Source organism: Xenopus laevis, chromosome 8S, assembly GCF_017654675.1.
Source record: "Xenopus laevis strain J_2021 chromosome 8S, Xenopus_laevis_v10.1, whole genome shotgun sequence".
In the NCBI taxonomy this organism is placed as follows: domain Eukaryota; kingdom Metazoa; phylum Chordata; class Amphibia; order Anura; family Pipidae; genus Xenopus; species Xenopus laevis.
Window position 1 is genome coordinate 89,293,202 of NC_054386.1, and position 15,277 is coordinate 89,308,478.

At 40.9% G+C, this 15,277-nt stretch overlaps 1 protein-coding gene across 1 annotated transcript in view; it reads left to right on the forward strand.

The window, feature by feature from the left end:
- Positions 1–15,277, forward strand: part of LOC108700584 (kinetochore scaffold 1) — a 47,985-nt gene extending 32,708 nt beyond the window's left edge. The window contains exons 14-26 of the mRNA XM_041574354.1: positions 190–305; positions 1,595–1,685; positions 1,785–1,901; positions 2,123–2,210; positions 3,601–3,678; positions 3,985–4,024; positions 5,842–5,943; positions 7,754–7,854; positions 9,071–9,139; positions 10,017–10,126; positions 10,682–10,800; positions 12,509–12,631; positions 14,585–15,277. Coding sequence (XP_041430288.1) covers positions 190–305; positions 1,595–1,685; positions 1,785–1,901; positions 2,123–2,210; positions 3,601–3,678; positions 3,985–4,024; positions 5,842–5,943; positions 7,754–7,854; positions 9,071–9,139; positions 10,017–10,126; positions 10,682–10,800; positions 12,509–12,631; positions 14,585–14,681 — 1,251 coding nt within the window. The 3' untranslated portion in view covers positions 14,682–15,277. The remainder of the gene's footprint in view (positions 1–189; positions 306–1,594; positions 1,686–1,784; positions 1,902–2,122; positions 2,211–3,600; positions 3,679–3,984; positions 4,025–5,841; positions 5,944–7,753; positions 7,855–9,070; positions 9,140–10,016; positions 10,127–10,681; positions 10,801–12,508; positions 12,632–14,584) is intronic.

Consider the following 15,277-nt stretch of genomic DNA (forward strand, 5'->3'; position numbering starts at 1 on the left):
CCCCAGTCATGTGACTTGTGCTCTGATAAACTTCAGTCTCTCTTTACTGCTGTACTGCAAGTTCGAGTGATATCACCCCCTCCCTTTCCCCCCAGCAGCCTATAAATATTAAAAAAAAATTCTTATCTTACTTTCATGGTGGTTGCTGATTTGTGAAATAATAATGTGTTTTTGTTTTTGTTGCCCCAGTACAGAGCAAACAAAGCTGCAATGACAGAAGACCTCCTGTTAGACCAGTACATATATCAACCTAAACTACAAGTGTATGAAGAAGAATGCCATGCTCTGGGCCAGATCATTCAGGAGTATGTTTTAGCCTTTCCTTACACTGTTCATTGGTAATAGGTCAGAGATACAGAATACTGCTGCAGTTTTTTTTCTTTTTGAGTGGCTGTTATACATTGCCAGTACCTTCAGGTGATTATTATTGCTATCCTTTATTAAAGGAGAAGGAAAGCTACCAAAGCAGTTTATTGCCTATAGATTAGCCACAGCAGTGCAAGCTATAACACTATATTTATTCTGTAGAATGCTTTTCCATACCTGAGTACACTGCTCTAGAAGTTCTCTCTGTTTGTTTAGGATGTCAGCTGCCATATTCGCTTGGTGTGACATCACTTACTTCCTGAGTCTCTCCCTGCTCACTCATAGCTTTGAGCTCAGATTACTGAGCATGCTCAAGCCCTAGCCCTGGAGGTTTAAGATGAAAACAGGAAGTCTGATACAGAAGCCAATTTATACACAATAGAAGGAAAGAAATGCAGTTTCATTTGACAGAGGACTCAGAGCAGCATTACTTTGAGGGTTTACTGGTGTATTTTTATATAGACCTTTTCTGATAAAGCTTACTTAATTTTAGCCTTTCCTTCTCCTTTAAGCACAGCCTCATATTTCCTGTGCTTGAGAAATTGTTCATTATTCACATCAGTCCCTGCTTCAGTAGATCTTACAGTTTACAGATTCTACCACTGTGTCATTAATAGTTATTTAAAGGAGAATTCAACCTGTAAAAAAAAAAAAATGCCCCTAATATTTTACTCACCCCTCCGTGCAGATTCTGGCCTCGGAGTTCACGGCAGCCATCTTCTTTTTCTACGGTGATCTTCGTGTCTTGACGACATTTTGGGGGCATGCGCAGTTGGAATAAATTTCTGTACCCAAACAACTGCGCATGTGCCGAACTTTTTTGCCAACTTTTGAAAAAGACAGAAGAAAGAAGATGGCTGCCGTGAACTCCGAGGCCAGAATCTGCATGGAGGGGCGAGTAAAAAATTAAGGGCATTTGTCCGGGGGGGGGGGGGTCTATCCAGGGGAGGGGGGGGTTTATTACAGGTTAAATTCTCCTTTAAACCATCTTTATATATTTGGCATGTGGGAGAAAACCAGCATGCCTGGACACAATTTCATGCAGATCCAACAGTTGCAATTAAACTCTGATCCTATGCACTGTAAGGTAGCAGTGCACACCACTTAGTCACCATAGGTAATGGTTTGTACAAAATATTTAATTGCAGGATAAAGCAATGTCCAGTTGCTGTGCTGCCAGATATTTCATATGATCGCCGCGTAGTTTCTAACCCTTCCTTCTTTTTAGACTGAAGACATTTGCAGAGACACAAGAAAAACCGTTGATGCAAGTAAATAGCCTCCTCTGGGAAGCCATGAGAATGTGCTCAGAAGATGAGGTAGGAATCCTTTCTGCTTTCTTTTTTGTATTTTGTTATGACCTTATTCAGCAACGAGTGCAAAACATGGCAACCTGATGCATGTTCTATTTTAATCAGGTGATCTACTTCGGAGTAAAACTAAAGAGCCTGAAGTCCTTATATTCCAAGAAAAGTAAAGTCCTGGCTCACGAGAGGAAAGTGACTGTGTACAGCAAGCTGCTTCATGTAGCCCAGGTACATTGTAACATTTGTGTTTAGAGGTCTTTAATTTTTAGCATTAATGCTCATTATAAAAGTACTGGCAACAAATGTGCCAGTTTAGCATCAGTTCAGTTAGGGCTTGGAATTAAGGAGAAGGTACAGCTGGTGGACAGCAGGAATTTTATAGCCGAGGAAAAGTTGGTTTGGAAAAATTGGGAACTGGGTTTTGACTTGTTTCCTGTTAAACTTTGCAGACTCGGTGTGAGCAGCTGCAGTCAAGAATAAATGAAGTGGATACGTTTCTTGAAGAAACCGATAAATGCATCTCTGAACTGCAAAGTGGTGAGTTTAATATCAGAGTGGTCTACTTGGAAGTCTTGCAAATGCTATTGGAAGTCATGTTAAAGGGAAGTAAATTCTTTCCTTCAAGTTTAGGGATTCCTTTAGAATCTTTATTTTATTTTATTTTTGATACTGTTACAAGCTACAGTACCCCTCAGTGACATCTGATAGCAGTGTCTCCAAACATGTTCAAATCAATATGACCGCCGGACGCACACACTTTTCTCTGCTCTGTGCTATGCGCCAATGCTTGCTTCCTATTGGCTCCTACTGAGGAGTGTGCAGTTGATGATTTGCATGTGATAGGAGATGTTGATATCAGATACAGCTGCGGGGAGATAATGGCTTCTAAATGGTAAAATAAATAAGTAGAACCTTTGAGATGCTTTTATATAGTACACCTTTTTCATATTGCTCTCTTTTTTTTTATTTCTAACCGTTTTTCTAAAACTTCAAAACTGCTGTTTGTTTGACAGCCCAGTAATCCAAGTACAGACTCTGATCTCTGCTGATCTGTTACGATTTGCTACGTTACTGATACATTTCTCAGCAGTGTGGAATGTTGGCAACTATATGTATCAACTGTAACACCCGCCTTTAGTAAAACTCAGTGGTTATGTGCTGCTCAGGAGAGGCACGAGTAGGTGAAAATGAAGTTTTAAACTTCAATATTAGAAAAACAGTCAAAAATAATAAGCAAAAAATGGTGAGAATCAGCTGAAATGAAAACTGCTAAACTGAAAAAAAATGTTAGAATGTGACAGAAAATGTGTTAACAAATCCTGAAACTTGGTGGAAAGCCTTTTACTTCTCTCTTAAGCAAAATGATTCCATGCAATGCTTCAAATGTGCTTCCAAATCCTAGTCCTCTGAACACAAAACATTTTTTTTTGTGTAAGTGCTAAAAATGGTCATATCTTTGCAAATCTCTGTTTTTATCTTACGTTGCCACAGATATATGGAAACATGATTAGAATGTTAATCCTTTTAATACAATTTTGAAGATACGTGTACTTAGTTTTGGGATTAGTTCCTTGAAGTTCTCATTGCTGGCACATAGGTTGACTGCTCTTCATGCCCAGTAGGCTTTAATTCAGACCACTTGTAGCTCAGTTTGCAGAGTGTGCATTGTCTTGTCCTATCCCTGTGCTGTCCTATCCCTGTGCTGTCCTGTCTTGCAAGAGTTGCATATTTTTGCACTTTTTTCACTGTTGTCCGGTACATCTACAGTATGTTGTGTGTAGCACCATGGTCCTAGAGGAACGTTGTTTCGTTTCACTGTGTACTTTTCAAACGTATATGGATGAAATGACCATAAACTGACTTGACTTGACAGTGGGAAAATATCCCATATGAATATCCAATATGCTGTTTATTTTATCATTTTAAGAAATTGACAAATTGGATGAAGATATCCAAAGCGGAAACCTGATCAATATGGATCCTACCGTGAAAGGGCTGCAAACAGGTATGCCAATAGGCTTTTGCTTCATAAATGAAACTTATAACTGGAAAGGAGCACAAATAATAGCAGAAATTACAGTAGCAAATTCTAAGGTTTATTTTCACTCTGTAACATATTTCAGGCCAATAGAGCCCACTTGGCAAGATCCATATTGCTCACATCAAGAAGAAACGGCCAGTGTGTGTTGTCATGTTTGGTCACACGTATATGCATAATAAGCAACCCAGGACACTAAGCCTTTATTGTTTTCATTTTACTTACAATTTGTTCCTCAGAACCCATAAAATTGTATGTTTCCTTTAATTACAGAACTAGAAAAACTTCAGACAGAAGAAGTGAACCGTCTAAGGTGGAATTTCATCCTTTTTTCATTCATTCCATATTTCGTGCTTCCTTTTTTCTGCACTGTTCTTTGTTATGGTGCCTTTGTCACTTACTATGTCTTTATTTCAGTCCCTTTTATGTGACTTACTTATACCTACTTAATTTCTTCTGTTCTGCATTTTCTTTTGTAATACTGTGTGTGTATATAATACTGTGTGTGTAATACTGTGTGTGTGTGTGTAATACTGTGTGTGTCTGTGTGTGTGTGTGTAATACTGTGTGTGTGTGTGTGTAATACTGTGTGTGTGTGTGTGTGTAATACTGTGTGTGTGTGTGTAATACTGTCTGTGTGTGTGTAATACTGTCTGTGTGTGTGTGTAATACTGTCTATGTGTGTGTGTAATACTGTGTGTGTGTGTGTGTGTGTGTGTAATACTGTGTGTGTAATACTGTGTGTGTAATACTGTGTGTGTAATACTGTGTGTGTAATACTGTGTGTGTGTGTAATACTGTGTGTGTGTAATACTGTGTGTGTGTGTGTGTGTAATACTGTGTGTGTGTGTGTGTGTGTGTAATACTGTGTGTGTGTGTGTAATACTGTGTGTGTGTGTGTAATACTGTGTGTGTGTGTGTAATACTGTGTGTGTGTAATTCTGTGTGTGTGTAATTCTGTGTGTGTGTAATTCTGTGTGTGTGTAATACTGTGTGTGTGTGTGTGTCCTTCATGAACGATTTGGCCGAATACCAATCCAAATCCCAATTTGCACATGCAAATTAGGGACAGGTACAGGAAAAGCATTTTTTATTTCATTTCCCTTCCGCCCCTAATTTGCATATGCAAATTAAGATTCGGATTTGATTCAGCCAGGCACAAGGATCCCGAACTATAAAAAAAAAAAAGCTGTTGTACTCTAGGGACTTTTGCAGTAAAAAAAACTATTAGAATCAACGTTTCGACCCTCTATGGGGGTCTTTATCAAGATAACAAAACATAAGTCAAAGTAACAAATTTATAACCTCATAGGCTCACTCCCCCCAGACAGGCGCTACCATCAGGTGTCCAACATCCAACCAATTAAACCACAATTCCATGTGAAATTATAAGTCAATACTGCCACCTGAAGGTGAAATACAGAAAAACCAAAAGTAAATGGATAAAAATGTACTAGGGATGCACCGAATCCACTATTTGGGATTCAGCCGAATCCTTTGTGAAAGATTCGGCCGAATACCGAATCCGAACCCTAATTTGCATATGTAAATTAGGGGTAGGAAAGGAGAAAGTGAAAAAATTCTTCTTTTGTGACGAAAAAAGTCATGTGATTTCCCTACCCGCCCCTAATTTACATATGCAAATTAGGATTCGGATTCCGTTCAGCCACGCACAAGGATTTGGCCGAATCCGAATCCTGCTGAAAAATGCTGAATCCTGGATTTGGTGCATCCCTAAAATGTACATAAACATTCTTGTATATTAAAAACAAATATTAACATTCACCTAAAAAGGACAGATATGAACAATATTCAAAGTTGGATGAATATTGTTCATATGTGTGTGTGTGTGTTGGATGAATATTGTGTGTGTGTGTGTGTACACACTTAGGACCTGAATGTTTACAGTCTGCATTAACAAACCGGGTTCTCACAATGGCGGAATTAAAAAAGCGACCCTGTTGGTGATACATTATAGTGGCATAAAGCACAGGTCTATCTGCCAGTCAAAACTGTAATCAGCACAGGGTTTCACTTTGACTAATGTGGTTTATTGAGCCAAAAATGAAAGCCAGCTATGTTGACACACCAGTCCATACTTTCTGTTCAGAGCATCCTTTATCCTTACAGAGAATGCGCACAGCTAGAAGATAGGAAGGATCAGGTATTGACACAACTTGGCTGCTTGCAGGAGCAGGCAAATAAGATGGAGAAACAGTTGGAAGAATTCAAGTAAGAAACTTGTTAAAATTAGCCAATATTACCATCTGCCTTCATGTTGGAATAGTCCAAGTGGAGAACATCTGCTTAGTTTTTCATCACTTGGTTAAAAAACAGAAACTTTAATTTGTATTAAAGGCAAATTGCAACTTCTACACATGTTGTTTATATGTATGGATACATGTACATATTGGCTAATGGGGGTTTGTATGGGATGCAAAAAATGTCTTTATGGTGAGATCTTGGTGTTAGAAAGTTCATTAAAGTAATTGTTCAGTGTAAAAATAAGCATCTGTTATGGGTCTGAAAACAATTGTGTTTCTAGTTATCAGAGTTGTGTGAAAGCAGTAGAAATGTCTTTGCCTTTTTACAGTCGGCATCCACATCATGTATTCATTAGGAAGTGTGGATTTCAGGTCTGGCAAGTTAACACAAGCCAAACAAAAGCAAGCGTCCGTCATATTTGTCCAATTAGTCAAGGCCCTGTTGTGGATGTTAGCCAGGACTGACCCAGCTGCATCTTTCAATAGCTGGAGCTGCCACAAGATCCCACAGCCTTGGCAAGCAATATATTAGTGTTTAAAATGACCTGCTTAGTTGAGGGCACACACATGGGGTTATGCAAGTGACCGCAACATACACCTGACTAATAATCTTCTACTTTCTTTTTACCTTTTCACTTTCCCGCTTGCAAAACTGCAAAGGACCACGTGCTTTCATCTTATGTTTTTCCCGTTATTCTTGCTTGTCCCAATGGCCGGCTGACCTTGGTTTTGGTGATCATTGGGCAGGTGCTCAATACTTGTAGCAATTCTCATTGTCCCCAATTGAAATTGATTGCCATTGATGTAACCAAACCTAAAGTCGACTGGCCAGATACTAGTACAACATTTTGAATCCCTCTCTTTGCACACTCCTTTTGAGCTTTTCAACATTAAACATCTTTGCAGGGTTTCTAATAGGGATGCACCGAATCCACTTTTTGGGATTCGGCCGAATCCATTGTAAAAGATTCGGCCGAATACTGGAATCCTAATTTGCATATGCAAATTAAGCAAAAGGTGGGGGAAAAAATGTTTTTTTTTCCTTCCTTGTTTTGTGACAAAAAGTCAGCTCAACCCGCCCACCACCCGTGAAGAAGAGTGCGAGGTCGGCCTGAACCCCCAACCCGTAGGTAGAGTCCTGCAGTGGTTCGGGTACCCGCGGGTCACCCGCAAAAACCTGCGGTACCTTGCAGGTTGAAGGGAGAAGTTCTGGGTGCAGGTAAAGACGCGGCCCGCGGGTCTTCTTAGTAGCTACTGTATATTTACTCCTTTTTTCTGGTCACGGCTACTTCCGATGATGTCACTTCCGGTTTACAATGACAGCACTTCCTGATTCTTGATGGTCAGCGGGTCGCAGGTCCAGATTGCAGATAAGGTACTTGCGGGTAGGGTCGAGTATCGGTTCCAAGCCGGTAAGAATGCGGGTACGGGTCCCAAAAAATGGATACGCGCAGGACTCTACCCGTGGGTATCGGGCCAGCCTGCACATCACTACTTCCCACGCCTAATTTACATATGCAAATTAGGATTCAGTTCGGCCATGCATAAGGATTCGGTCGAATCCTGCTGAAAAGGTCAAATCTCGAACCCAATCCTGGATTCGGCGCATCCCTAGTTTCTAATCCCACGAGATGGTTTACTCCCTCACACAATCTACACAACACTTCAATATTCCAATATCGGCAAAATTATTACAAATTGATGTTTGTCTTATGTGCAGCACAGATATTTTTTGCTGTTTTGTGGCTACTCGTTCATGCCAGTTTATTATATTTCAGTTTTACAGAGTGGGACTTGGATAAGTGGACAGAGGATCAGGCCATTTTTACTTTTCTCTATGACTCCATTGAACTTTGCATACAGTTTGGAGACGTTGTTGGTAAGTATGGCATAACTGATGGTTTTCTGTGGCAAGCCTATGAATGGGCCACATGTAGTAGTAGTGGTAGTAGTAGTAGTAGTAGTAGTAGTACCAGTAGTAGTACCAGAAGTAGTACCAGTAGTAGTAGTACCAGTAGTAGTACCAGTAGTAGTAGTACCAGTAGTAGTACCAGTACCAGTAGTACCAGTACCAGTAGTAGTACCAGTAGTAGTACCAGTAGTAGTAGTAGTACCAGTAGTAGTACCAGTAGTAGTACCAGTACCAGTAGTAGTACCAGTAGTAGTACCAGTAGCAGTACCAGTAGTAGTACCAGTACCAGTAGTAGTACCAGTAGTAGTACCAGTAGTAGTACCAGTAGTAGTACCAGTAGTAGTTGTAGTACCGGTAGTAGTACCAGTAGTAGTACCAGTACCAGTAGTAATACCAGTAGTAGTACCAGTAGTAGTACCAGTAGTAGTACCAGTAGTAGTACCAGTAGTAGTACCAGTACCAGTCGTAGTACCAGTAGTAGTCGTAGTACCAGTACCAGTAGTAGTACCAGTAGTAGTACCAGTACCAGTAGAAGTAGTACCAGTAGTAGTAGTACCAGTAGTAGTACCAGTAGTAGTACCAGTAGTAGTACCAGTAGTAGTAGTAGTACCAGTAGTAGTACCAGTAGTAGTACCAGTAGTAGTAGTAGTACCAGTAGTAGTACCAGTAGTAGTACCAGTAGTAGTACCAGTAGTAGTACCAGTACCAGTAGTAGTAGTACCAGTAGTAGTAGTAGTAGTAGTAGTACCAGTAGTAGTACCAGTAGTAGTACCAGTAGTAGTACCAGTACCAGTAGTAGTACCAGTAGTAGTACCAGTAGTAGTACCAGTAGTAGTACCAGTAGTAGTACCAGTAGTATTACAGTACCAGTAGTAGTACCAGTACCAGTAGTAGTACCAGTACCAGTAGTAGTACCAGTAGTAGTAGTACCAGTACCAGTAGTAGTACCACTACCAGTAGTAGTACCACTACCAGTAGTAGTACCAGTAGTAGTACCAGTAGTAGTACCAGTAGTAGTAGTACCAGTAGTAGTACCACTACCAGTAGTAGTACCAGTAGTAGTACCAGTACCAGTAGTAGTACCAGTACCTAACTGCTAGTTGATCCAGAGGAAGACAAAAAAAAACCATGTAAAGTCTTCACCAATTTGACCTTTTTATTGTTTGTATACTTGTTTCTCCAGATGGTATGCCTTTTGTTAGCAAACCTTGTCGGAGACTGTCCATGGTGACTTTTGACTCCCAGTTGAACGGTAAGTGTCCAAAAGTGGGTTTTTCTATTAGACCTAAGGTTTGAAGATCCAGGCAGTGATCGTTTTCATACACATACTTAAACCTCCAGCATGTTTATTGCTGAAAACAATGGGTGGTGGATGCCAAGTTACAGTGATCACAGGGGTTCTTCCTTAAAGGGATACTATCATGGGAAAAACGTTTTTTTTTCAAAAACCATCGGTTAATAATGCTGCTCCAGCAGAATTCTGCACTGAAATCCGTTTTTCATAACAGCAAACAGAATTTTTTTATATTTAATTTTGAAATCTGACATGGGGCTAGACATATTGTCAGTTTCCCAGCTGCCCCCAGTCATGTGACTTGTGCTCTGATAAACTTCAGTCACTCTTTACTGCTGTACTGCAAGTTTAGTGATATCACCCCCTCCCTTTCCCCCAGCAGCCTAACGGAACAATGGGAAGGTAACCAGATAGCCGCTCCCTAACACAAGATAACAGCTGCCTGGTAGATCTAAGAACAGCACTCAATAGTAAAATCCAGGTCCCACTGAGACACATTCAGTTACATTGAGTAGGAGAAACAACAGCCTGCCAGAAAGCAGTTCCATCCTAAAGTGCTGGCTCTTTCTGAAAGCACATGACCAGGCAAAATGACCTGAGATGGCGCCTACTCACCAATATTACAACTAAAATAAATACACTTGCTGGTGCAGGAAAGAAATTTTATATTGTAGAGTGAATTATTTGCAGTGTAAACAGTGTTATTTAGAATAAAAACTACACCATAAAAATCATGACAGAATCCCCTTAAAATAATAACACATTGTTATGCCACCAACCAAGAGATTTGTACAGTCTACGAAGGAAACAAGCTGAAGCCGTCCTTTTATTTCAGAGGAAGCAGCTCCTCCGTCGTCTCTTCTGGCACACAGACTGATAATGCAGTTCATTGAAAGAAATGGATGTTTTTATGAGAAGTATAAGACCCAGCAAGATCTGCCACAGGTACAACAGTGACATTTTGTCTGTCTATATTATGTTATTGTTGGATATTGTGCTGCTGTCACTTACTGAGCTTAGGGACCCACTCACAATATACAGTACACGTAGAATAGAAATGTCACAATATAAGGCTGATTAGTAATTAATACAGATAATTACTACATGGCAGCACAGAGACCAGTGCAATTAGCATCAGAATTTAATAATCAGCAAACCTGTAGCATCAGCTTATATTACAGGGGAAGCTCATTTTCTGCTGGATAATTAGTGACGAGCCCTAAGCTTAGCTTCTCAACAGCCAATCAGAGACCACTGAGCATGTGAGTGTCACAGACACTTTCCAAGATGGTGACCCCCTGTGACAAGTTTGAAGTCCTGGATCATTGCTGCTATTGACAAGCTGAAACTTCAGGCTGGTGCAATAAGTTCAGTATATGACATATGGCATTTTTAGGGTTTAGTTCTCCTTTAACAAAAGGTGGGGGCCAATCTGTTCAAGGAATGTAGTTCAACGTGGCTGGTAGGCATTTAGCTGACATCATTCTCACTTTTCTGCAGATGTTATTCGACCTGTCTCTGGCTATGAGTAGATGCCGCTTACTTGGAGAAGAGGTTGACTATCTAATGAAATGGGGGGCCAAGTATAATATTCTCAAGATACAAGTTCAGAGCACTGAGTGAGTGTGGCATCTTCTTTACCGAATTATATATGTTTCTTGGTTTTTGTTCTGTTAAGTTTTTTTTAAAATCTGTTTCTGCATCTAATTTTAAAAGTGCCATGTTGAAGATACCTTTTGCTTATTGCTTTAGGGCAGAGACACACGCTCAGATTCTGAGAGAACAAATCTCCTCTTTTTTGGGGTGACTAATCTTCCCAAACTGCCTCCCGCCGGCTAGAATTCAAATCGCCGGTGGGATGGCACTCGGAGAGCTTCGTTTTCCAAAGTCGCCCAACGTGGCCTCACGAGGAATATTCTGACGACTTCGGAAAACGAAGCGATCCGAGTGCCATCCAGCCGGCAATTTCGATTCTAGCCAGCGGGAGGCAGTTGGGGGAGATTGGTTGCCCTGGAGAAGAAGAGGTGATTTATAAACGGGTGAGTATCTGAGCGTGTGTCTCTGCCCTTAAAGGTATACTGTCATGGGAAAACGTTTTTCCAAAACACATCAGTTAATAGTGCTGCTCCAGCAGAATTCTGCACTGAAATCATTTTCTCAAAAGAGCAGATTTTTTTTATATTCAATTTTGAAATCTGACATGGGGCTAGACATATTGTCAGTTTCCCAGCTGCCCCAGTCATGTGACTTGTGCCTGCACTTTAGGATGGAACTAATTTCTGGCAGACTGTTATTTCTCCTACTTAATATAACTGAATCCGTCTCAATGGGACTTGGCTTTTACTATTGAGTGCTGTTCTTAGATCTACTGGGCAGCTGTTATCTTGTTTTAGGGAGCTGCTATCTGGTTACCTTCCCATTGTTCTTTTGTTTGGCTGCTGGGGGGGAGGAAGGGGGTGATATCACTCCAACTTGCAGTGCAGCAGTAAAGAGTAATTGAAGTTTATCAGAGCACAAGTCACATGACTGAGAGCACCTGGGAAACTGACAATATGTCTAGCCCCATGTCAGATCTCAAAATTGAATATAAAAAAATCTGTTTGAAAATGGATTTCAGTGCAGAATTCTGCTGGAGCAGCACTATTAACTGATGCGTTTTGAAAAAAACATGTTTTCCCATGACTATCCCTTTAAGAATTCCTATTGCTTTAAACATTAATCATCTAGTGGTTGTACTTTATTGAGCTAAACAAGGCAAATAAGGAAATTGGAGCTATTCCATATTTGGTCCTTGAGAGGTAGATCATTAGATTACCAGTATCCGACTCCATTCCTTCACCCTCTGTTGTCGATGTTTTGTTAGCCGGAGTCCACTGTGAGGGGGGGAACTGTCTGTGCAAAGGGTCCAAGAAGGCTCAAAATATTACCTTGATTTGTATGGTTTTGAACCCAAAAAATATTTTTTTTCACCTTTTACAGCTTGTGTGCTTCAATTTTTTTTAACGTACAAGAGGTTGTGAATGAAACAATATCCCTTTTGGCATGTTGAATAGTGATGTGCAGGTTGGGTTTTTCCCGAGCCCGGCTTCCCTTTATAGACCCGAGCTGCCCGCCCCACCGATGACGTCACAAAAGGGGCAGAGCGAGCAGGTGTGCGGTTATAAAGCTGGCAGTTGAAGGGGGCGGGCAGGGTAGCAGGAGGAAGAGCTCGACCCAGACCCACCCGCACAAGGGAGTGCGAGGTCGGCCCGAACCCGACCGAACCATAGGTATTGATTGGTCTGGCCCGCACATCACTTGTGTCTAATTATAATTCTGTCTTTGCAGGGTAAAACTTCTCTTTTCAAGTTCATTGGCTTATGCAAAGTTTGAACTGGTAGTACATCTCTCTGAATCCTATCCGACACTCCCTCTCACATTTACATTTCGGAATCATATTGGGAAAATAGGGTAAGTCAAAGTGACAGTAAGTTTGTGTAAAATGCCAATTCTCTTACGAGGGCCAGGTGTCCAGTGGACCATTTTTGTAAGCCACTAACCTCAAAGGGGATGTGTGCACATTCTGTTGTGACCCTAAATGTACTTTGCAAAATAGGTATACTTTCGATTTAGATTTGTTTAAAGAAATATATCCTTTTAAAGGGAAACTAAAGCTTAACTAAAGAAGTAGGGCAGACAATGTTTTGGGCTTTTGTTAGTAAAAATGAATTAATAAATAAATACATATATTTGTGTGTGTGTATACTCTCAATTTGGAATAAAGCATTCCCAGGCCAGCACTTCCCTAAGTAAATCAAGTGATTTTATTTTTCACACATCACAGTGCTCGGTGATGTGTGAAAAATAAAATCACTTGATTTACTAAGGGAAGTGCTGGCCTGGGATGCTTTATTCCAAATTGAGAGTATATGATTGATATTTGGCAGTGCACCCCTGCAATTGCTTTGTTGGAGTGCGGATACTGAAGATCTCTCTCTCTCTCTCTCTCTCTCTCTCTCTCTCTCTCTCTCTCTCTCTCTCTCTCTCTCTCTCTCTCTCTCTCTCTCTCTCTCTCTCTCTCTCTCTCTCTCTCTCTCTCTCTCTCTCTCTCTCTCTCTCTCTCTCTCTCTCTCTCTCTCTCTCTCTCTCTCTCTCTCTCTCTCTCTCTCTCTCTCTCTCTCTCTCTTTCTTCTCTCTCTTTCTCCTCTCTCTCTTTCTTCTCTCTCTCTTTCTTCTCTCTCTTTCTCCTCTCTCTCTCTCTCTCTCCCTCCCTCTTCTCTCTCCCTCCTCTTCTCTCTCCCTCCCTCTTCTCTCTCCCTCCCTCTTCTCTGTATATACACATACATATACACACACACATATATATATATATATATATATATATATATATATACATACATATATTTATTTTTTTCACCTTTTCATATACAGGGAAACCCATTATCCAGAAAGCTCCGAATAACAGAAAGGCAGTCTCCCATACACTCCATTTATCCAAATTTTTAAAAACTATTTCCTTTTTTTCTGTATTGATAAAACGGTACATTTGACTTGATCCCAACTAAGATTGGGATCAAGTCTTAGTTGGAAAACCCCAGGTCCTGAGCATTCTGGATAACAGGTCACATACCTGTATAAAGGTACAGTGTTACTGTTCCTTTAAAGGAGAATTCAACCCTAATGTTAAAAAAAAAACCTGTTTTACCCTGGGCAAATCCTCCTAATGTTTTACTTACCCCTCGGTGCAGATTCAAGCATCTGAGTTCAAGGGCGCAATCTTCAGCCGCTTCGGGAATGAGGCCGGTGCTTCGGCAATTTTTTAGTGAGTTTCAGCGTATGCGCAGTTGTCCAACTGCGCATGCGCCTCCATGCCAGTCTCGTTCCGAAGAATTCCGAAGAGAAAAACATGGGCAAGTAAAACGTTAGGGACATTTGCCCAGGGATCAGCTAGGCTGGGGGAAGGAGGGTCTAAGTGTTTTACTTACCCCCCGGTGCAGATTCAGGCATTGGAGTTCACGGTCTCATGCCGGCATGAGACCGGCATGGAGGCACACGCGTAGTTGGAGCAATTTTCTGTTTCGTGACAACTGCGCATGCGCCGAAAATTGCAGAAGCGCCGGTCTCATTCCGAAGATTACCGAAGCGGCTGAAGATGGAGTCTGTGAACTCCGATGCCTGAATCTGCACCGAGGAGTAAGTAAAACGTTGGGGGCATTTGCCCAGGGTAACAATTAGGCCGGGGGAGGAGGCAGGGGGGTCTATGTAGGGTAGGGGTTTTTTAACGTTCGGGTTGAATTCTCCTTTAAGTGCTTCTATCCACCTTTAGAGAGAGAGAGAGAGAGAGAGAGAGAGAGAGAATAACTTACAGTATAACAATTGCTTTGCATTGTTTGGCCGTGAACTTATGTTTTCATATTTTTTCAGCCACAGCAATATTTCTGCCGTTCTATCAGAAGTTCCTGTTGGCATGTGGTACCTGAAGAGAGCCGTGCGTCGTATCCATCGGCAGCTTCTTGCGTGAATTTCCTTCGTACAAACGGACGCAGTCTGAGAAACGGATAAAGCTCCATTGCGCACGTACTTATTCAGTGTGCCTGCCATGTATATACCTTGGAGTGTATTTATTGTTGCATATCGTTCGTAAGTCTTGCACATATTTTCATGTTTTTCTCATGAAATATTTTAAGAAAGGTGTGGCCAGCATAATCTCTTGTTTTACATTTGTATTGCTCCTTGTTTATAAATGTACATGTCATGCAACGTAATGTTCTTTATTTACAGGCTGCTGTATACGCAACTTCAAATTGATCTCTTTTGAGCAATGGCAGTGTAAATAAAGCACAGTATTAGCGGAAAACCAATAGTTAGTTGCCTTTGTACAGAGCTTCCCCTGCAGTCATTTTAAATCATCATATAATGCTGATGTACAGCCTAGCTAGAGCCCAGTCCCATGTGTGTGCGATGCAGAGGCCAGGTTTGACCTTTCTTTTAATATTTTACTGTTTGTCGTTTTTTATAGCGTATTATTCTGTATGGTTAATCTTTGTTGGAGCTTTAATAAAGCGCTGCCTGTTGTGCAATTTCATTGGCATTAAACGTAAAGGGTTTATATTTTAA